The following is a 22,516-nucleotide window of genomic DNA, read 5'->3' as shown; positions in this document are numbered from 1 at the left end:
TGAACAACAGGAAGAAAGGAACGAGAAAGACGGCACCTGTAGAAAGGCTAGTGAAAGTGCTGGGCAGGACAAGGGTCAGTTCTGAGCATTCTTCTGGTCCGCCCGTCAACTGTGGCCCCATTCCAGGGCTTCTCTGACCACCAGGAAGGAAATGTGCCCAGTGCCGACAGGCGTTGCCCCCACCCACACACACACACACACAGAAAGCAAGGGCTTGCGGTCTGTCTGTTCACTGCAGACACAATGGCCAAGGAGCCAGCCCAGCCACTAGAGGAGAGGGCAGGATCTCCTCTCCCCGCCTGGCTAACCAGTCACCCAGCACCCAGCACCCAGCACCGTTCACAGCCAGGAGACGCGCCTCTGGGGGCTGCTCTCACACTGGTTAGGTAGTAACGGGGAGCTTGTGAAGGGAATGGAGGTACAGGACGGGGCACAGCCGAACTTGCCTTCTTAGGTCTGGAGAGGGACACAGAATCCCTGTGGTGGGGAAGGAAAAAAAAGAAAAGAAAAGAGGGAGAGGCGAGGCAGGCGGAAAGCAAGTGCAGTTTCGCACTGGCCATCTCGGCCACATGAGCGGCATCTAGGATTCTGCGGGTTCTCAAAGCAGAACGTTCCAGGGTGTCAGCACAGATCAAAGCTGCACACGGAGACTCAGCTGCACCTCCAAGCTGGCACTGGGCCTGTGGTCAGCGCACTCACTGTTCTCAGGTCCCTCCCGGTGGTGGGCCATCGCCCTCCAGTCACCCCACTCTGCTCCTGACCCCACTACGTGACCCGGCCGGTCATCTGGCCTAACCTTCCGCCACTGTACCCCGCCCCAACGCGCGGGGCTCCTCGTCCGAGTGCAGGCCCCAGCGCGTCTGCCACTCACCCGCTGCTGGAAGGTGATGGTGTCTCCGCTTCTCTCTGACCCAGGCCTCAGGGGCGCTGCTCCGATCTGATGCTGTTCTCCTGTTCTCGTGTCCTCCCGCTCCTCTCTCATTAATATCTGGCTGTGCGACCCTAATCCCTTCCTCAGAACCTGAAGCTCTGCAGATTTCCACATGCTCAGAAGACCTTCAGAACCCACCACGGGGTCTGCATCTGACTCCCCTGCCAGCCTGGCACACGTCAGACCCCAGGGCCTGTCTCTCACAGAGACCCTACACGCTGCGGGGACAGAAACGACACAAATGTCCTGTGCTTAGCTGCAGGCCTGCTGGCTGGACCTTTTCTTTTCACAGACACACAGCACAGAGTGTCAGGGCCAATGAACTTCTGCAAGGTCATTTAAAAAACAAAAACAAGGGGGTCAGGAGCAGTGCAGCAGGTTAAGGGCGGGTGGTGCAAAGTGAAGGACCGGAGTAAGGATCCCGGCTCCAGGCCCGGCTCCCCACCTGCAGGGGAGTCGCTTCCTAAGCGGTGAAGCAGGTCTGCAGGGAGTAAAGTAAATGATCAGTAAGAGACATCTTAAGAACAGGACCAGACGGGCATCGGGCAGGCGGAGACAGCATACTGGCTCAATGCCCCACCCCACCGGGACCCAGAGCTGAGCAGGGCTCCGGGGAAAAGGACAAACAAGAGCAGAGGAGCCGAGCCGGAGATCTGGTGCCCCGTGTGCGGAGTGGGAGCTACGAACACCTGCTTGGGGAAATGTGGACATGCGGCCTGTGACAGCAAATGTGGAGCCCGACACTTCCTCAGCAAGTGATGACAAAGTCAGAAAATATGGATAATAGCAGGGGAAAAAAAGAACAGACACCCAGAGAAAGACAAAGGTGATCCTAACAGCTCTGGGCTTGTCAGCACCAGCCCCTGGACACAGGGTGACAGCGGCGCCAGGCCAGAACGAAGCTAGGAAAATGCATGCAGAGGGAGAAAAGGCACCGTGGGGAGAGCGGCCCAGAAGCGGAAAGGTGACAGCCAGGAGTTCAAGGCTGGGAGATCTCATGCGGCCGTACGACTTCTCGGATTCTCTGCCTGTTTGGGCCCAGAATGTTAACAAGCGGGTCAGGAAGAATCTGAATGCGAAGCTTGGATGTTTCCTGCTGGTCTGACTGCTCTGCCCCTGGTGTAACTACCACAGACACAGACACAGACACAGACACACACACACACACACACACACACACACACACACACAGACAAGTGACTGAGAGAACAGAACAGTGGCTGTGGCGTCCAGCCGTCACCTCAGACTCGGGGTGACTCTCTTTTACCAAACCTCCTCTCGCTGGAGAGGAAGAGCAGTGAGCTAACCAACTGTCCTTTCCTTCCTTCCCTTCTGAGGGACCCCTGGCCGTAGGGACTATAAAATCTAGACTGATAAACGTCTTCCTGTGTAACTAGAATGCTCTCAGGAAAAGGAGAGAGAGAGGGAGAAAGGAAGAGTCGCAGCAGCCTATAAAACTCTGGGCTATCTGCCGGACTCAGCGTCTGTGATTCCCGACCCACAACGTTGGCAGCGACCCCCGAGGGCAGCGACCCCCGAGGGCGCAGAGCAGGGAGAAAGAAGGCAGCAGGATTCGCAGTCTCCGCCCGGCGTCTCCTCCGTGTCCGCACCACACCCAGCACCGCCGCTGTACTTCCCAGCAGACAGGGAGGAAACGAGCACTGGGAGACGCTGCCCTGCCCAGGCATGCCGAAGCTGGGCCCCAGAGGACACGCAGGCCCCTGGGACTCGCGCCGTCAGCTTCTAGCGCGGAAGGTGCATGAAGTTCCCTGTAGCTCCCGAGAGCAGGAAGTAGTCGAGGAACGCTGCTTTCTTACAGGATTGTCTTACCTGGAGAAAAGAAGCGTTCGGACATTTGCAGCCCCCCCGTAACATGAACGAGCACAAGGGCCCAGTAGGTGCTGGACATCAATCTAAGACGTCACATGAAACAGAAGGCAGTTGGGCCTTTCTGTCCTTTGGGTCTCAAATGCTCACTGCCGTCTAATGACTCACTAGGCAGGGCGTCTTGAAGTTGGCCCTGACTCCTTCCAGAAGCCATGGGCCCAGTAAGCAATCAGAACTTACTAACTACATCACCTCACACCTTGTTTTCCTTCTCACTGCTCCCTATAGAAAGCCAGTGCCCTTACCTCACTGAACTCAGCATCTTTAGAACTGTAACCCATTCCAAACCCCAATCTCCACGCTGCACTGAAGTAACTTGTGAAAATCAAACCTCAACGCCCCCCGCGCCCCACGAATGAGGTTTCCGACTTGCTCAGTCTCTTCCAAGACATCTGCTCGCTGCTGGGAGCCAGGAGCTTTCGGCTCTGAGCACTGACTGTGTGGTCCAGAAAGAGCCATCTGCACGGCCTCCGCTAGCAGTGAGCTTTCCTGATTTGGATGGCATGTCTTTGGAGCTTTTTGGCATAATGCTCTGTAAGAATGATCTAAGAGATGACATGATTTAAAATCTCAGACTTCATTTACTGAAATATGCCCAAGTATAAAATTCATAAAAGGAAAAAAAAATTTTTTTTAATATATATTTATCTTTTATGAAAAGATAGAGGAGAGAAAGAACTAGCCATCACTCTGGCACATGTGCTGCCGGGGATCGAACTTGGGACCTCAAAGTTGAGAATCCAATGCCCTATCTACTGCGCCACCTCCCAGACCATGAAAAAAAGTCTTTAAAAATAAACAGATAAGGAAGTCGGGCGGTAGCGCAGCGGGTTAAGCGCAAGTGGTGCAAAGCACAAGGACAGGCGTAAGGATCCCGGTTCGAGCCCCCAGCTCCCCACCTGCAGGGGAGTCGCTTCACAGGCAGTGAAGCAGGTCTGCAGGTGTCTGTCTTTCTCTCCCCCTCTCTGTCTGCCCCTCCTCTCTCCATTTCTCTCTGTCCTAGCCAACAACAACAATGACATCAACGACAACAACAATAACTACAACAAAACAACAAGGGCAACAAAAGGGAATAAATAAATAAAAGAAAAAAGAAAGAAGAACAAAGGGCTCAGAGTGCAAGCACTCAATCTTCTGTTTCTTAATGCGAGCAAGTAGATCGTTTTCACATAGTCGCCATTGTCAACATTTTCACTCCATGGTCGGATATCACATGACGTGTCGTCAGTGGCAACCTGTCTCACAGTTCTGATGTCTTTTGTCGAAAGCATGTGATAACTGCTAAACATCTCATGAACCAACGGCATGATGAATAATATTATACCTTGACACACTAGAAGATGCAGGAATAAAGAAATCTCATGATTACTATGTCCTGGGAACAAGAGGGAACCTTATGTGCTATTATAAATATAGCAGCAACACAGGTGGTGGTGCGCCTGGTTGAGCGCACATGTTACAGTGTGCAAGGACCCAGGTTCGAGCCCCCCGATCCCCACCTGTAGGGAAAAAGCTTCACGAGTGGTGAGGCAGGTTGTCTGTCTCTCTCCCCCTCTCTACCCTGCCGACTTCTGGCTGCTTCTAGCCAATAAATAAAAAAACATTAAATAGCTGGTCTTTGCTGCCATCTAGTGGGTAAAAATTACAGTTAAATCAAGGCTATCAAAACAAAAAAAACAGGGCCAGGGGGTGGCACACTTGGTTAAGAGCACGTACTGCCGTGTGCAAGGACCCAGGTTCAAGCCCCTGGTCCCCACCTGCAGGGGGAAAGCTTCACAAATGGTGAGGCAGGGCTGCAGGTGTCTCTCTCTCCTCTCCCCTCTCAATTTCTCTCCATCTCTATCCAATAATAAAGAAATGTTTAGAAATTTAAAAAATCTGTTAAGAAAAAAACACACACACCCCCAAAAAAAACCCCAGAACATTGATTTATAAATATTAGCAGCATAGAAAGAGTGGGAATCCAGTAACTTTTGGGTAACTGGTCCTACCAAGGACCACCATCTGAAACCACACTTTTTTTTGACCTTTTAAAATGTATTCACCATCATCATTTCATTCTTTTTTATTGTCACCAGAGTTATTGCTGGCACTCGGGGCCAGCGCTATGAATCCACGGCTCCTGGTGGCCATTTTTTTTTCCTAGTTAGAATAGAGAGAAATTGAGAGAAGATGGGGAGGTGGAGGGAGAGAAAGAGACCCCTGCAGACCCGCTTAACCACTCATGAAATGGACCCTCTGCAGGTGGGGTGTGGAGGCTGGAACCCAGCTCCTTGTGCTCAGTGAAATGTCTGCTAACCGGGAGGGAGTCCACTGTCTTCACTGATACGAGCCGCCCGACACTGCGACCCAGGCCTGTTGACTATCTGCACGAGCTCGGTTCTGAATACGTTGCGGGCTCACGAAGTCATGTGTCTCCATCGTAGCTAGAAGATGGTCTGAGCCAGCTGATCTGGGTCGCTGCACGGCTTGCAAATTGCCCAGCAGTGATTCTGACAAACTTCATTCACGGTGCTGGACTCAGTGGCCAGAGCACCAGGCGGAAGGGACTGAAAGCCACCTCCACGTGCGGCCTGGCCGCAGCGTCTCCCAGAGGCAGGGTGCCTGCAGAGGAGGGGCGCGGAGAAGCCAGTCAGCACGCGCTCTGAGCACACGCGCACACGAACGAGTCACAACACTCAGGGACCCTCTGCAGCCTCAGCTGAGAACTGTGTACAGTAAGTAGGAGAACCGACCCAGACTGAAACAGTTAGTGGACGTGCCGGAGGCCGAATCAGTCCATGTCCGTCCTATCAGCCAGCTTGAATCGGCCCGTCGCTGATGCTGACTGCAGCTGCGACTGCTGCTGACTTAGCGAATACGGGTCACAACCACAGAAGTGACCTCATCTCTTCTTGTTCCTATACTGGGTACAGAAATGGGAAAAAAAATTCATAGAGAATACAGAAAATATAAAAAAATACAAAGAACCTAGAACTCCACAAGCCAGCGAATCCCTAGCACTGCTATGCCTCCGAGTAGTTACTCTTCACAGCCTCATCCCTGCGTCTCACATGGACACAGACCTTCCCTTGCAGCGTCCAGGCTGTCAGCAGTAAGGCGTGATACTCTCATACGGCTTCAGCGCGACTCGCTCACCCCACCCTGACCGTGGGGGCCTTCAGTCGGGTTCCTTTTCACTCATGTAAATGAGGCTAACTCAAACAGCCTCACTTGCATCTCTGATTATTCTTGAAAAAGATTCCTAGCACCAAAATGAATGAGTCACAGAAAATAAGCTCTGGGGGGTTTGATACACAGAAATGAAAAGGAGACCATGAGGTCAACTGAAAGGCTGCAATACCACTTGGGAAGAGCTGCTGTCAGCATCCCAGCTCATCCGCTCAGCTCAGGAGCAAGTACAGAGAAAAGGCCGGCACCAGTACTAAGGCCCAGACATTTTTCTGTTCTTCTGGTAGCTAGAAACAGAGATGGAGCCGGTGTGCCTAGAGACGGTCAGGGAGACAGCACAGGGTCAGCCTCCTGTGCCAGTGCTCACCAGCGCTCAGGACTGCTCTGGCTTCACCCTTCCTTCACCAGGTGAAGGGATATATAAATACATACATACATATATATATATATATATATATATATATATATATATATATATATATATATAATTTAAATAGACCAAGGAGTCGCGCGCTAGCACAGCAGATAGAACTTGATTGGCGCAGAGCACAAGGACCGGCATAAGGATCCCAGTTCGAGCTCCCGGCTCCCCACCTGCAGGGGGGTCGCTTCACAGGTGGTGAAGCAGGTCCGCAGGTGTCTGTCTTTCTCTCCCCCTCCCTGTCTTCCCCTCCTCTCTCCATTTCTGTGTTTTATCCAATAACGATGACATCAATAACAACAACAATAAAAACAAAAGGGAATAAATAAAAAAAAAAGATTTAAAAAAAATTAAATCAACCAATGTACCAAGGTGACTCATGTGATACTAGAGTGTCGCTGCTGACAGTGCCCTGCCCTGCTCTGACTCTCCCCACTCCTGCTGACACTGCCCTGCTCTGACTCTCCCCACTCCTGCAGACAGTGCCCTGCTCTGATTCTGCCCCACTCCTGCTGTAAGAGCCTCTAAGGTCTTGGGGGCCCAGTGTATTCGCTACTTTCTTCAGGAAGCTCCTGACCACACTTCCTTATCCCTAGTTGAAATTAACTTTTCTCCGGCAATCTCTACCTTCCAAGAGTAAGGCACTGTTTTTTTTAACTTGAAAAATAGTTTAAGCAAAAAAAAAAAAAAAAAAAAAAAAAAAAATTCATAGTACAGTGTGACATTAAAAAAATAAAATAAATTTGGCAAAAACAGACAAGTACGAAAAGCAAGTGTTCAAAATCACTTGCAGTCCTACTGCCACAGGCATAAGCTGTTAACACTTTTGCATTTCTTCTTTTCTCTCTGTTTCTTACTCTTTCAAGCTCACATCATCTCTTTCAAAACCCTTTGCTATTTTGCAAGGATGGAAATATTCTTTTTCTGGGTGACTTCTAAACTTACATGAAATTTCATTCCTTCCACTCCTTTTAACAGCAGTACCAATTAAGTTGAAAGGGTATAAAGTGGTTAATCTTTTGTTCCTAACATGCTCAGATGACTTCTACCTGTCCCCTAACTCACTAGTTTTTTGCTCAGTCTTCACAGGACCTGAGAGGAAATTCCTGTAGCATCTCCTCACAAGAACAAAGGGTTCAGAGTGCAAGCACTCAATTTTCTGTTTCTTAATGGAAGTAAGTAGATCATTTTTTAAAAATACTTATTTTATTTATTTATTCCCTTTTGTTGCCCTTGTTGTTTTATTGTTGTAGTTATTATTGTTGTTGTCGTTGTTGGATAGGACAGAGAGAAATGGAGAGAGGAGGGGAAGACAGAGAGGAGGAGAGAAAGACAGACTCCTGCAGACCTGCTTCACCGCCTGTAAAGCGACTCCCCTGCAGGTGGGGAGCCGGGGTTCGAACCGGGATCCTTATGCCGGTCCTTGGGCTTTGCGCCACCTGTGCTTAACCGGCTGCGCTACCGCCCGACTCCCAGTAGATCATTTTTATATAGTTACCATCGTCAATATTTTCATTCCATGGTCGGATATCACATGACGTGTCGTCAGTGGCAACCTGTCTTACAGTTCTGATGTCTTCTGTTGAAAGCATGTGATAACTGCTAAACATCTCATGAACCAACGGCATGATGAATAATATTATACCTTGACACACTAGGAGAAGATGCAGGAATAAAAAAATCTCATGATTACTATGTCCTGGGAACAAGAGGGAACCTTATGTACTATTATAAATATAGTAACACAGAACATTTCAAAACATCAAAAAGTAGTTTTTACCCAAAAGCTAATTATCTGATCAGTAAGTTGGGAGTATGAATCCTGTGTTCCTTCTCTTCCCTGTCACCAAGACAGAAATTAATTTTTTTGTATGTTATTTTTTATTGGATAGATACAAGGGGGTGATACAGAGGGAGAGAGACAGAGAGACCCCTGCAGCCCTGCTTCACCACTCACAAAGCCTCCCCCTGCAGGTGGAGGCTGGGGGCTCAAACCCGGGTCTTTGCACTCAACCAGGTGCGCCACCACCCGCCTCCCAGGGCACTATTCTTGTGTGCCTGTGAAGAAGCGAGAAAGGCAGGTCACCACCTCTAGATGTGTGTAGCGTGCCGAGCTGCTCACGGCAACTGCAGGGCACAGGCTGACAGAACTCTTCTCTGGAAGTCCTCCCTTCACCTTGAGCAGATGTGCTCTGCTATTTCCCCGGAAGTGAGGGGCTGCAAAGGCACAAGGCCCTGCAAAGTGAGCTCTGTCTGCTTCTCCACTGGCTAGATACTAACTACCTTTTGTTCTTGTTTCATGCAAGATCAAGGGGGCATGCAAGCAGAGAACCCCAGCACAGATCCCCCTGGCAAAATCTACCAGCATCACTAGGGCTGCCCCTAAAGGCCCCCTGATGGCGAAGCCCACTTTCCGAGGTGGCTGCAGGAGACTCCACATCCTAAGGCCTGTCACCTCCAGCACTCTCCTCCACGTGGGAGGGACAAGGTAAGGACTGCCAACAGACCACATGGACACGGCTGGGAGGCTGAAACTGCCTCTGGAGACGCGTACAGAGGGGCAGATTTCCCATGGAAAGGGAAGGCAGCAGACACGCCGGCGCCTTCACAATGGCCGGACCTGTGGACACCGTCCTGAGACAAGAGCATGGCCGGGAGCGTGTTGCACTTAGATGTGTGGGCCCAGCGCACATCCCGAACTCTCTGTTGTTCAATTACATAATCCAGCCCCAGATAGGACGATCTGTCACTCACCACAGGAGGACTAAGTTTGTGGGAAGAGTTCATCACTTTTCCGAAAGGCGCAGAAGAACTGATTCACGTTCTGCTAAAATGTGCCGGTGAACTTACTAATTGCATTAAAGACAGCCTGATTACGCCCATCAAGACGGCAAGGCAATTAAAATCATTCTCTGAGATCAGAAACTATGGCTTCTCAGGGCCAGGCGTCGGAGAAGGGTGGCAGTACTCGGTTACGGAAGTGAAGGCACAATGAGTCGAGGAGTGGCTGAGCACACGGTCGCGCGTGTGGTGTGCGGTGTGTGGTCTGACTCTGGCATTTGGTTTTTTGGGTGAGTTGTCCCTCCTGTACAAACCGAGCGAGAGAATCATTGCCATGGCTGTGAGGTAGCCCATTTTAAGCACTGCTGCTTTCATTAACAAGTTGGGACAGTTAACAGTCAAAAAAAGAAAATCACTCATTTTAATATCCACTAAGTGCCAGGATAGCCTGAGGGTACTTCTTCCCGAGCTAGTGCTCTCTGGGTTGGAGAGAACTCAACTGGAGCCGATCTAGGCTGCTGCGTGGGAGAGGGATCAGGAACTCGAGCTGCACTAACTCCGCAGGAGATACACTCTGGAACTCTCAGAGCCGGAGAGCAATTTCCAAGTGTCTTTAATCAGAAGAGCAGCTGTTTTTATACTCTCCAAGTAGGGTGGAAACAGGATGTGACATAGAGAGGGTGGAGCGAAAAGTGACTGGTGGAATATCAGGGTGTGACAAGGAAGGGATCAGGGTGTGACAAGGAGAGGGGGTGGAGCAGGTGAGAATTCTACCACTAAACCACCAATGCCCTGGAGGGAGGGTGGTGCTTTATGTAAATGTAAAAGTGATTTATGTAAATAGACCAAAGCTTTGAATGGGATCAGATCTATCCCTATATAGGCATATGGTTAAGCAGAAGCCAGGGGGAGCTGGCATACTACTCAACAACTAAGAAAACAGGAATTGTTGTCCCGGTGGTTTTTTCTTAAGACAACACCAGAATGGAAGCAGGATGCATTTTCTCCCTCAGTCTCCCTCAGTCCCCCTCAGCGCCTACGACAGTCGACACCAGAGTTCAGGACTCTGCACCTGCTTTTCCGATGGAGGACACCTGCCACGCCTGACTGCTGCAGACCACGAGTACCACGGAGGGGGAACAAGACCCGCACACCCTGAGTATCCCAGCGTGGAGCACCCCTTCTTCAGCATTTCTGGCAGGAAGGTGTGGTGACTCTCCTCCTCGGTCTCCCTCTCTGAAGTAAGAATGCATCAACCCGAAGCAGGAAAATCACACACAGTGTGAGGTCCTGAGGCCACAGAAAGATGCACGCATAGCTGTGTTTCCGGGGCTAATGGCCTCTGCCCGCTACGTGAGTTCGCACACAGATGGCACAGGTGCCCCCAGGTGAGCTCTGGACACGGCGTCAGCTTCGCAGGAAGTTCAGTGCGGCTGGACTCTCCAGGCCAAACTGAAACCATCTCGCCCTTTGCCATGATTCAGCTCTGTGTGGTCTTAATAATACTGACCTGTGGCCAGGCTCAGAGCCTGAGCAAATGACAAAAAGAATGACAAAACCTGCACCGCACTCTGTAGGACTGATCATAATGGGACAAGCAGTAGCAGTCATGCAGAATTTTTCAGGAGGCCCCAATAGGAAGAAATGTTTCCCCTTTATCTACACCACTTCCTTTAGTGTTCCCACTAAAATATAGAGAAAGATTGCTGCTTCCCACAGCGGAGGGGCCACCTTACACAGCATAATTAATAAATGGGAAGTTCTGGTACCTGCCTAGATACAATGGGCCTTTTAATCTCCCACCCACCACTGTGCTCCCACTTCTCATGCAGGAATAGCACAGGAGAGCCTAGGTCACACAGTGAGCACACAAAGAAGATGGATTCCAGCTAGAGAGCTGAACATCATGGAGAGGCCGGCCAGGTCAGCACCACCTTGGTGCCTTCTCAGTAAGGGATAAAACAAAACTCCTTCATCAAACAATGGAACAGATTTTATGAAAAATGGGCTGCTCAATTTGTTTAAGGCCCCTAGTAACATAACAAGCTGGAACTTTCTATGAACCATTGTCTTTTGATGCATAGGGGCAAGAGGATGGCATAAACATACAGAATATTAATCTTAATCAATAGGACATGTGCCTAGCACACAGGTACAGGAAAAACAAAAGACACAGAAACTGTGATGTGACCTCTAGGGAGGAAAGTGCCCCTGGAATGTGACTGTTCCACAAGCAGGAGGTGTTCCCTACCTGTGCTGTTCTTACTTGGTGATTTTTGTTCTAATAATCAATACCTTGGTATTTTTGTTTGAAATGATCTAAGCCTTATGAGTCTATAAAAATAAAGTTCTGCTTGAGTGTGACAGAGACGTCTGCTTGAGCTTAATTCAGCATCAACCCGCTCGCCTCTCTTTCTTCATTCTTGGCTGACGCCCCTCCTCCTCTAGGCTGACCCACATAGCCTGCTGGGCCTGGCCCCCGGCACACAGGGAGCGGGGAAGGCGGCACCCTGCGCGGGGGCTCTCCCCGGCGGCCAGTGCCACCAGCTTCAACCCTGTGCCACACGCAGCAGCAGACTTCCTGCTTCAGTTTTCTGGCAGGACACCCGGTAAGAGACGGCAGCGAGTGATTCCGACTGCGTTGGGGAGTGTGTGAGAGGCCTCCAGGAGGGGGCTGTGCTGCCTGCAGATGGCAAAGAGCCTCCCCATGAAGCGCCCTGAGTCACTCTTCAGCTGCCCCCAGCCCCAACCCAGCCCGGGAAGTCAAGACACACAGAGCTGCCTGCTGACCACTGATGTGTGGTGAATGGACAGATCGCTGAAATAAGGGAAAGTAAGGGCCGGGGCACCCTGTCAGAGCACCCGCCGACTTACACACCCAAAGCCCCACAGGTCCCAAGTTCAAACCCGAGCCCCACAAGGAGCCAGAACTGAGTGCTCTAGTCTGTCTCCCGCATCTTCACTGTTTCTCTCACCATGAACAGATACAAAAATCTTGCCTAAAGGGGGAACAGTCAGTGCTCACTCCTTAAAACGAGCGATCAAGGGGACATTCCAACTGCTGACACTCAGATACACCCCATAAATCACAAAATTGGTGCCAAGAATGATATTCTTTTTTAAAAAAATTATTTCTTGAATGCAAAGAGACAGAAATGAGAGGGAAAAGGAGGCAAAGAGGGAGGCAGGGAGAGGAGGAGGGAGGATGGAGACACCTGCAGCTCTGCTTTACTGCCTGGAAAGTTTTCCCCCTGCAGCGGGGGGGGGGGGGGGGGGTGCCAGGGGTTTGAACCCAGGTCCCTGTACACTGTAATGTATGTGTTTAACCAGGTGCACTACTACCTGGCCCCTAAGAAGGATATTCTTTCAGGATTTATTATTATTTTATTACCACCAGAGTTATAGACTGTACAAATCTACCATTCCTGATCATCTTTCTCTCTTTTTTCTCCTCTCTTTCCTTTTAACTTTTTAGGGAAATTGAGAAGGAAGGGGGAGACAGGGAAGGGAAAACAGACACCTACATCCCTGCTTCACCATTTGTGAAGCTTCCCCACTGCAGATGGGTGTCGGGGGCTTGAACCCGTGTCCTTGAGCACGGGCCTTCCATCAGCTGTGCCACTGGCAGGCCGGATACTCTTTCAGTCTTCAGCTTCACACCAAGAAGGTATCTACTTTGGTCTTTGGTCGGCTACGGGATATTTCACGCTGCCCCCATCCACGTTGATATTTTTGCATGTACCTTGTAATTCTATATGTCCTGTTCAGCATACATCATGTCAAAAATTTTAAAATGGACTTCGTGTGAGAGTCTCACATGAGCAAGAGAGAAGCTAGGTTGCCGCCCCGGAGCATACAGCACCACGGATCCAACCAGGCGTCTCTGGCACGGGATTCCTGGGTTACTTCCCTGGCCAGTCCAGACTCTCTCTCAGGACAAGCAGGGACTAAGGAAACTAAGTGAAATGAAACGCGCCTGCCGTGCCGCCGGTGGTTTGCAGGCCCCGCTGCCGGGGGAGGATGAACGGGCTGCAGACCCAGCAGACGGACTCTCGGCCAGTCCTGGCGAAATTCTAGAACGTGACCTTCCCCTCTCGGACGTGTTTATACTGGGTGAGAAATGATGTCTACGGAGAGTTGTCGAGTCTAGTGCAGGTCCCCTCTGCTGATGACTAGCAAACACCACGACGTGCCAGATGCCATGCTGGGGCCCGGTGTGGTACAGCTCTCTGGTGCGTAGTGGGTCGGTGGGCGCAGTCTGAATCGTGGAATCCCAGTCTGGCTGCAGACACCAGCTAATGTGAACTCGCCAAGTTATTTGGCCTCTTCAGTTCTCACGTTCCAAGAGACGATGCCTATCCAAATTTCCCTTGCGCTCTAAATACCCAAAGAACACGATCGTGATGATGACAGCAAGACAAACAGTGGCTTGCACCCACCGTGCACCAAGTAGTCGCCAGAGCCCTTGTATTATCTCACTTCATCAGCAGAGCAAACTTAGGCAACAGCACTGTCTCTAACCTGACTTTACAAATAAAAACAAGGAGAGGAGGGTAGGGGTAGACGGCATCATGGTTATGCAAAAAGACTCTCATGCCCGGGGCTCCAAAGTCCCAGGTTCAATCCCCCCGCACCACCATAAGCCAGAGCTGAGCAGTGCTCTGGTAAAAAAAAAAAAAAAAAAAAAAAAAAAAAAAAGGAAAGCAGGGAGACCGCAAACTCTTAAGAATGATGCTGGGTCGCAATTTCACTCAGGTGCACGCTGCCCAGTGTCTGTGTCGCTCAAAGCCAGCACGCCCAGACTGACTGTCTAAATAAAAAGCCCCAAGGAACAGGGAAGCCGCCTCAACTGCACCGATACGGCCGGCGTGAACAGCCAGTGGCATTTGGACACGTTCCCCGTGGCTGGCTCGAGCGGCTCTCGCCCCGGCCCGGCGGTCTGGTCCTGTTCCCGGCTCTGACACCGTCTCCCCAGGCAAGACGTTCAGACACCCGCATGTCAGCGGTCGGGCGCAGGCAAGGATCACCCAAGTCCCGGGCCCCTAGGAGCAGACCTGAAACAGACTTCCCGGCTTCTCCCCACGACAAGACCTCTAATCCCATGGGCTCTTTGCCTGCCTTTGTTCCTGTTTATTAAACAAATGGTCCCGCTTTATATCTCACTGCCTTCCAGCCACCAAGTTGCAGACGCTGCCATGACGCCACCCTGCCCTCCCTGGGCAGACGCCGTCACCATGTGTCCTGGAGCCTCCCCCTCCCCAGAGCCCTGCCCCACTAGGGACAGACAGACAGACAGACACAGGCTGGGGGTGCGGATCCACCTGCCGACACCCATGTCCAGCGGAGAAGCAACTACAGAAGCCGGAACCTCCACCTTCTGCTCCCCATGAAGAATCTGGGTCCCTGCTCCCAGAGGGGTGAGGACCAGGGGCGCATCCAGAGGAGGCGCGGGGACGGGTCCCTGGTGGCGGGAGCCGTGTGGGACTGTGCCCGGCTCCCCCCCACCCCCACCGTGTGGCCCACCATCACGGAATCTCGGGCAGCAATAATAACGACGACGGGGACCAGGGCGGCGACTTTCCTGACCGGCGGACAGATCCGCGTCAGGGTCCCACCGGCCAGTGTCCCTCGGGCTGCGACCCCGGCGGGCGGCGAACGGCGAACGGCGAACGGCGGGCGGGACAGGGGACGCGGGCGAGGGGGCACCTGGGCTTCCGGCGACTCCCGACGGCTGCTCCTTCCACCATTCGTCTCCCAGATCATCCGCCATCTCTACGCCGGGCACGCGAAGAAAACCGCGGGGATGCCGACTCCTGCAGCCTCCGTCCAACGGCGACCGGTGTCACAACACGCGGAGAACCCACGCCTCTGGGTTGCCCGCCGGCGCGCGGCGATGACGACACGGCTCCCGGCGCGCGGCGATGACGACACGGCTCCCGGCGCGCGGCGATGACGACACGGCGCCCGGCGCGCGGCGATGACGACACGAGCCCGGCGCGCGGCGATGACGACACACCCGGCGGCCGCCGCCCGGCGCCCGGGACACGCGTGTGGTCTCTCCGAGGCGCAGATTCCGCACGGAGGAACTCCACGTAATCTCCCAGCCGCAGCGTGCAGACACGGAGAAGCACCGTCCAGAAGCAGGCCGCATGTCGCCAAGACGCAGCTGAACCTTGTCGTGTCTACTTTTATTTCACGGCAGGGCGGCGCGGAAAGTGCGGCAGCCGATGCGAAGAGAGTTTTGTGCGGCCCGGGCCGAGCGCGCGGCTGTGTCCGTGCAGGACGCGCGTGGCTGCCGCGGGACTCGCACAGGAGCGAGCCCGAGCCTCAGCCCGGCGTCAGGCGAGGAGAATGGGTTTATATGCAGGATGACGCTCAAACACAGCCTTTCAAAAAACGTGTGTTGGTCCAGAGGTGTTGTGTCCGGGAAGATGGAAATGAGAAACAGCGGATTTCCTCTTTTATGATGATTCTTTTTTAACTTTTACTGAGTATTGCACAGAGACAGAAATGCAGAGGGAAGCGGAGAGACAGCGGCAGCCGCAGCCCTGCGCCATCCCTCGCCAGGCTTCCCCCTTGCAGCCTGAACCCGGGGCCCACACTGCTGGGTGTGACCATGCCTCTGACTGGCCCCTGGCGCCTCCTACTCTCTGGTCCCCCATCCCTCTGCTCCTCTTACTCTCTGGGTCCCCATCCCTCTGCTCCTCTTACTCTCTGGGTCCCTGTCCCTCTGCTCCTCTTACTCTCTGGTCCCCCATCCCTCTGCTCCTCTTACTCTCTGGGTCCCTGTCCCTCTGCTCCTCTTACTCTCTGGGTCCCCATCCCTCTGCTCCTCTTACTCTCTGGGTCCCCATCCCTCTGCTCCTCTTACTCTCTGGGTCCCCATCCCTCTGCTCCTCTTACTCTCTGGGTCCCCATCCCTCTGCTCCTCTTACTCTCTGGTCCCCCATCCCTCTGCTCCTCTTACTCTCTGGGTCCCCATCCCTCTGCTCCTCTTACTCTCTGGGTCCCCCATCCCTCTGCTCCTCTTACTCTCTGGGTCCCCATCCCTCTGCTCCTCTTACTCTCTGGTCCCCCATCCCTCTGCTCCTCTTACTCTCTGGGTCCCCATCCCTCTGCACCTCTTACTCTCTGGGTCCCCCATCCCTCTGCTCCTCTTACTCTCTGGGTCCCCATCCCTCTGCTCCTCTTACTCTCTGGGTCCCCATCCCTCTGCTCCTCTTACTCTCTGGGTCCCCCATCCCTCTGCTCCTCTTACTCTCTGGGTCCCCATCCCTCTGCTCCTCTTACTCTCTGGGTCCCCCATCCCTCTGCTCCTCTTACTCTCTGGGTCCCCCATCCCTCTGCTCCTCTTACTCTCTGGGTCCCCATCCCTCTGCTCCTCTTACTCTCTGGTCCCCCATCCCTCTGCTCCTCTTACTCTCTGGGTCCCCGTCCCTCTGCTCCTCTTACTCTCTGGGTCCCCATCCCTCTGCTCCTCTTACTCTCTGGGTCCCCGTCCCTCTGCTCCTCTTACTCTCTGGGTCCCCATCCCTCTGCTCCTCTTACTCTCTGGGTCCCCATCCCTCTGCTCCTCTTACTCTCTGGGTCCCCGTCCCTCTGCTCCTCTTACTCTCTGGTTCCCCATCCCTCTGCTCCTCTTACTCTCTGGTCCCCCATCCCTCTGCTCCTCTTACTCTCTGGGTCCCCATCCCTCTGCTCCTCTTACTCTCTGGGTCCCCATCCCTCCGCTCCTCTTACTCTCTGGGTCCCCATCCCTCTGCTCCTCTTAATCTCCGCTTCCCCATCCCTCTGCTCCTCTTACTCTCTGGTTCCCCATCCCTCTGCTCCTCTTACTCTCTGGTTCCCCATCCCTCTGCTCCTCTTACTCTCTGGGTCCCGGAATGTATATTGTACAGGCGTTTTCAAAAGAACTGGCATATGACATGGAAAACAAAGTAGGCGAGCAGCAATAACCAGTGTGATGCCAAGTGGAGCTTTTCTTGTCTCAAAGGGCAAGGCCTAGCAGGCGAAAGGGCATTTCTTGCCTCTGGGAACGCTTCATGCCTCTGTGGGCATCTCTTGCCTCTTGGGGCGCTTCATGCCTCTGTGGGCATTACCTAATAAGGAGGGGGAGCTTTCTGCCTCTGGGACAGAGCCTGCAGGCGAGGGGACATGGTCTATAAAGTCTCAAGGCAATTGGCTGAAGTTAGTCTTTGAGAAACACAGCAGTGTGTACCAGTAAGTTCGATGGAGGTGTCAGTCCAAAGTAGCTGACCACAGAAGAAAATGCCGGAGGATGAAACGCTGCACGTCTGTCTCGATGGGGAATGTTGGCCACCAGAATTTTGCTTTTCTGTAGAGAGTGATCGTTGGAGTCTGTGAATCTGTTTCTTCAGGTCGTGCCAGGTCACCTCATTGGTTTCCGGGGGCGATGTCAGAGAACAGGGGTCCAAATGGATTTCCGGGATTTCCATTTGAGTAGATGCTTTTTCATGTGAAGACTTGACAGCTGAAATTCACTTACTTGTCAAACAAAACTTGTAGCAGATTAGAAGTTTACTATAATTGATAACTCCATTATAATTGGAAGTCCTTTCTAGTATCATTTCAAGGTTGTTAAAACAGTTTAAACTCAATAAAATGTGGAAAGGTAAACAGAAGAACCACGGTTAAAAGCCTTAGGCATGAGAATAATTAACATAATCATTGCACTATCTGCCCCACCCATAACTCATACAGTTTTCAGGATTAAATGTTTCAGATTCATGTCAAGACGTAAAAGAGAAATCATAGGAGGAAAAAACAATTTTTTGGATTGTTTCTGGATGTCTCTAGAAATCATGGCTGCGTCCAGCATTTTTTTTTTTAAGTCAATGTCAAACAAAAATTCAGTCATTCAAATCATTCTCTTATGAAACGCAACTTGAACCAGATTATCAAGATCTCACCATGTAGGATTAAGACTCCCCGGAGGGCGACCTAGTCCAAAAAGGTCCTCGAAATTCCATTTAGGGTGTTTCTGACTGTTCCTGCTGGATTGCTTCAGGCACCCATTTTTAAAAGTGTTTTCCCATTGAAGAAAGAATCCAATCAGGAGAGTAGAACTAACCACATGTCTCCATACTTGGGAACTGCCAGGGTACTCGAGAATGTTCTTCAAATTAGAGTAGTCCTTCTCCATGGGGAACATTCGAGAAGAAGTCCAGAAAGTTCCAGGGGAAATCCCCATGCATATCCCAAGGTCTACGATCACGGTCATAAAGAACCAAACTGTGGCCCGGAGCAAAATGTAGTCCTTTTCCTCAGGAAACATGGGAGAGGGAATCCAGAAAGTCCAAGGAGAAATCTCCGTGCATCTCCCAAGCTCTATGATCCCGGTCATAAGAAACCAAAGTTCCCGGTGAGGGAACCAAAGTGTGGCCCAGAGTAAAATGTTCCAGAGACAGAGAAACTGTCTCATAATGAAACAGTAGAGGCTTTGGCAAACCTCTTCGTAAGTAGAAGAGAAGACCATAGTGCATAGGTAGGCAAAGTCTTCACTTATCTGGGAGTTGCGCAGGTCTGGTCCCACGTTGTAGGCGCCATATGTCGTTTTCGACGGGTTATGTTGTTTTCGCCGGGCTGGCTTCACGGGCAGGTAACAGACGACCAGGGACTCATAGTTGAGCTGTATGCAGTATCTCTTTATTCATGCACAATCTAAGCCGAGCTGAGCTAAACTAAAGGTAAAGTACTCTAAAACTCACAATGCTGTCTTTATATATACTTGCCAAGTAGGGTGGAAACAGGGTGTGACATAGAGAGGGTGGAGAGAAAAGTGACTGGTGACAATCAGAGTGTGACAAGGAGAGGATCAGGGTGTGACAAGGAGAGGGGGTGGAGCAAAAACATATCATGAAACAGTGGGGATTGAACCAATGCCCTGGAGGGAGGTACTTGTTAACAGTGGTTATATAAATAGAATGAAGTGGTTATGTAAATAGAATAGTGTTAAGCAGGGGGGATTTAAACCAAATGAAACAGAAAGGGTCTCATGCATGCCAACACCCGTCCCTCTGCTCCTCTTACTCTCTGGGTCCCCATCCCTCTGCTCCTCTTACTCTCTGGGTCCCCATCCCTCTGCTCCTCTTACTCTCTGGGTCCCCGTCCCTCTGCTCCTCTTACTCTCTGGTCCCCATCCCTCTGCTCCTCTTACTCTCTGGTTCCCCATCCCTCTGCTCCTCTTACTCTCTGGGTCCCCATCCCTCTGCTCCTCTTAATCTCTGGTTCCCCATCCCTCTGCTCCTATTACTCTCTGGGTCCCCAACCCTCTGCTCCTCTTACTCTCTGGGTCCCCGTCCCTCTGCTCCTCTTACTCTCTGGTCCCCATCCCTCTGCTCCTCTTACTCTCTGGTTCCCCATCCCTCTGCTCCTCTTACTCTCTGGTTCCCCATCCCTCTGCTCCTCTTACTCTCTGGGTCCCCATCCCTCTGCTCCTCTTACTCTCTGGGTCGCCATCCCTCTGCTCCTCTTACTCTCTGGTCCCCATCCCTCTGCTCCTCTTACTCTCTGTGTACCTGTCCCTCTGCTCCTCTTACTCTCTGGGTCCCCATCCCTCTGCTCCTCTTACTCTCTGGGTCCCCATCCCTCTGCTCCTCTTACTCTCTGGTTCCGCGTCCCTCTGCTCCTCTTACTCTCTGGTTCCCCATCCCTCTGCTCCTCTTACTCTCTGGGTCCCCATCCCTCGGCTCCTCTTACTCTCTGGGTCCCCATCCCTCTGCTCATCTTACTCTCTGGTCCCCCATCCCTCTGCTCCTCTTACTCTCTGGGTCCCCATCCCTATGCTCCTCTTACTCTCTGGTTCCCCGTCCCTCTGCTCCTCTTACTCTCTGGGTCCCCCTCCCTCTGCTCCTCTTACTCTCTGGTTCCCCATCCCTCTGCTCCTCTTACTCTCTGGGTCCCCATCCCTCTGCTCCTCTTACTCTCTGGGTCCCCGTCCCTCTGCACCTCTTACTCTCTGGGTCCCCATCCCTCTGCTCCTCTTACTCTCTGGGTCCCCGTCCCTCTGCTCCTCTTACTCTCTGGGTCCCCGTCCCTCTGCTCCTCTTACTCTCTGGGTCCCCGTCCCTCTGCTCCTCTTACTCTCTGGGTCCCCATCCCTCTGCTCCTCTTACTCTCTGGGTCCCCGTCCCTCTGCTCCTCTTACTCTCTGGTTCCCCATCCCTCCGCTCCTCTTACTCTCTGGTTCCCCATCCCTCTGCTCCTCTTACTCTCTGGTTCCCTGTCCCTCTGCTCCTCTTACTCTCTGGGTGCCCATCCCTCTGCTCCTCTTACTCTCTGGGTCCCTGTCCCTCTGCTCCTCTTACTCTCTGGGTCCCCGTCCCTCTGCTCCTCTTACTCTCTGGGTCCCCGTCCCTCTGCTCCTCTTACTCTCTGGGTCCCCATCCCTCTGCTCCTCTTACTCTCTGGGTCCCCGTCCCTCTGCTCCTCTTACTCTCTGGTTCCCCATCCCTCCGCTCCTCTTAGTCTCTGGGTCCCCATCCCTCTGCTCCTCTTACTCTCTGGTTCCCCATCCCTCTGCTCCTCTTACTCTCTGGTCCCCCATCCCTCTGCTCCTCTTACTCTCTGGGTCCCCGTCCCTCTGCTCCTCTTACTCTCTGGTCCCCCGTCCCTCTGCTCCTCTTACTCTCTGGGTCCCCGTCCCTCTGCTCCTCTTACTCTCTGGGTCCCCATCCCTCTGCTCCTCTTACTCTCTGGGTCCCCATCCCTCTGCTCCTCTTACTCTCTGGGTCCCCATCCCTCTGCTCCTCTTACTATCAGGTCCCCATCCCTCTGCTCCTCTTACTCTCTGGGTCCCAGTCCCTCTGCTCCTCTTACTCTCTGGTTCCCCGTCCCTCTGCTCCTCTTACTCTCTGGGTCCCCATCCCTCTGCTCCTCTTACTCTCTGGGTCCCCATCCCTCTGCTCCTCTTACTCTCTGCGTACCTGTCCCTCTGCTCCTCTTACTCTCTGGGTCCCCATCCCTCTGCTCCTTAATCTCTGGTTCCCCATCCCTCTGCTCCTCTTACTCTCTGGTCCCCATCCCTCTGCTCCTCTTACTCTCTGGGTCCCCATCCCTCTGCTCCTCTTACTCTCTGGTTCCCCATCCCTCTGCTCCTCTTACTCTCTGGTTCCCCATCCCTCTGCTCCTCTTACTCTCTGGGTCCCCGTCCCTCTGCTCCTCTTACTATCTGGTTCCCTGTCCCTCTGCTCCTCTTACTCTCTGGGTCCCCATCCCTCTGCTCCTCTTACTCTCTGGGTCCCCGTCCCTCTGCTCCTCTTACTCTCTGGGTCCCCGTCCCTCTGCTCCTCTTACTCTCTGGGTCCCCATCCCTCTGCTCCTCTTACTCTCTGGGTCCCCGTCCCTCTGCTACTCTTACTCTCTGGTTCCCCATCCCTCCGCTCCTCTTAGTCTCTGGGTCCCCATCCCTCTGCTCCTCTTACTCTCTGGTTCCCCATCCCTCTGCTCCTCTTACTCTCTGGTCCCCCATCCCTCTGCTCCTCTTACTCTCTGGGTCCCCGTCCCTCTGCTCCTCTTACTCTCTGGTCCCCCGTCCCTCTGCTCCTCTTACTCTCTGGTCCCCCGTCCCTCTGCTCCTCTTACTCTCTGGGTCCCCGTCCCTCTGCTCCTCTTACTATCAGGTCCCCATCCCTCTGCTCCTCTTACTCTCTGGGTCCCAGTCCCTCTGCTCCTCTTACTCTCTGGTTCCCCGTCCGTCTGCTCCTCTTACTCTCTGGGTCCCCATCCCTCTGCTCCTCTTACTCTCTGGGTCCCCATCCCTCTGCTCCTCTTACTCTCTGGGTCCCCATCCCTCTGCTCCTCTTACTCTCTGGGTCCCCATCCCTCTGCTCCTTAATCTCTGGTTCCCCATCCCTCTGCTCCTCTTACTCTCTGGTCCCCATCCCTCTGCTCCTCTTACTCTCTGGGTCCCCATCCCTCTGCTCCTCTTACTCTCTGGTTCCCCATCCCTCTGCTCCTCTTACTCTCTGGTTCCCCATCCCTCTGCTCCTCTTACTCTCTGGGTCCCCGTCCCTCTGCTCCTCTTACTATCTGGTTCCCTGTCCCTCTGCTCCTCTTACTCTCTGGGTCCCCATCCCTCTGCTCCTCTTACTCTCTGGTTCCCCATCCCTCTGCTCCTCTTACTCTCTGGTTCCCCATCCCTCTGCTCCTCTTACTCTCTGGTCCCCATCCCTCTGCTCCTCTTACTCTCTGGGTCCCCGTCCCTCTGATCCTCTTACTCTCTGGGTCCCCATCCCTCTGCTCCTCTTACTCTCTGGGTCCCCATCCCTCTGCTCCTCTTACTCTCTGGGTCCCCATCCCTCTGC

At 52.9% G+C, this 22,516-nt stretch overlaps 1 protein-coding gene across 3 annotated transcripts in view; it reads right to left on the bottom strand.

The window, feature by feature from the left end:
• Positions 1-15,097, bottom strand: part of CMSS1 (cms1 ribosomal small subunit homolog) — a 239,726-nt gene extending 224,629 nt beyond the window's left edge. For 2 of the 3 annotated variants that reach the window (XM_060172174.1, XM_060172177.1), the window contains exon 1: positions 14,898-15,083. In XM_060172174.1, the coding sequence (XP_060028157.1) occupies positions 14,898-14,954 (57 nt within the window). In that variant the 5' untranslated portion in view covers positions 14,955-15,083. Of the gene's footprint in view, positions 1-14,897 lie in introns of all 3 variants that reach the window. The other variant, XM_060172176.1, reaches the window with a different exon arrangement.
• Between the last annotated feature and the right edge of the window lie 7,419 nt (positions 15,098-22,516).

The sequence above is a fragment of the Erinaceus europaeus genome, chromosome 14 (genome assembly GCF_950295315.1).
Source record: "Erinaceus europaeus chromosome 14, mEriEur2.1, whole genome shotgun sequence".
In the NCBI taxonomy this organism is placed as follows: domain Eukaryota; kingdom Metazoa; phylum Chordata; class Mammalia; order Eulipotyphla; family Erinaceidae; genus Erinaceus; species Erinaceus europaeus.
Note: the sequence above shows the minus strand (reverse complement) of the source record. Positions and strands in the feature narration are given on the sequence as shown.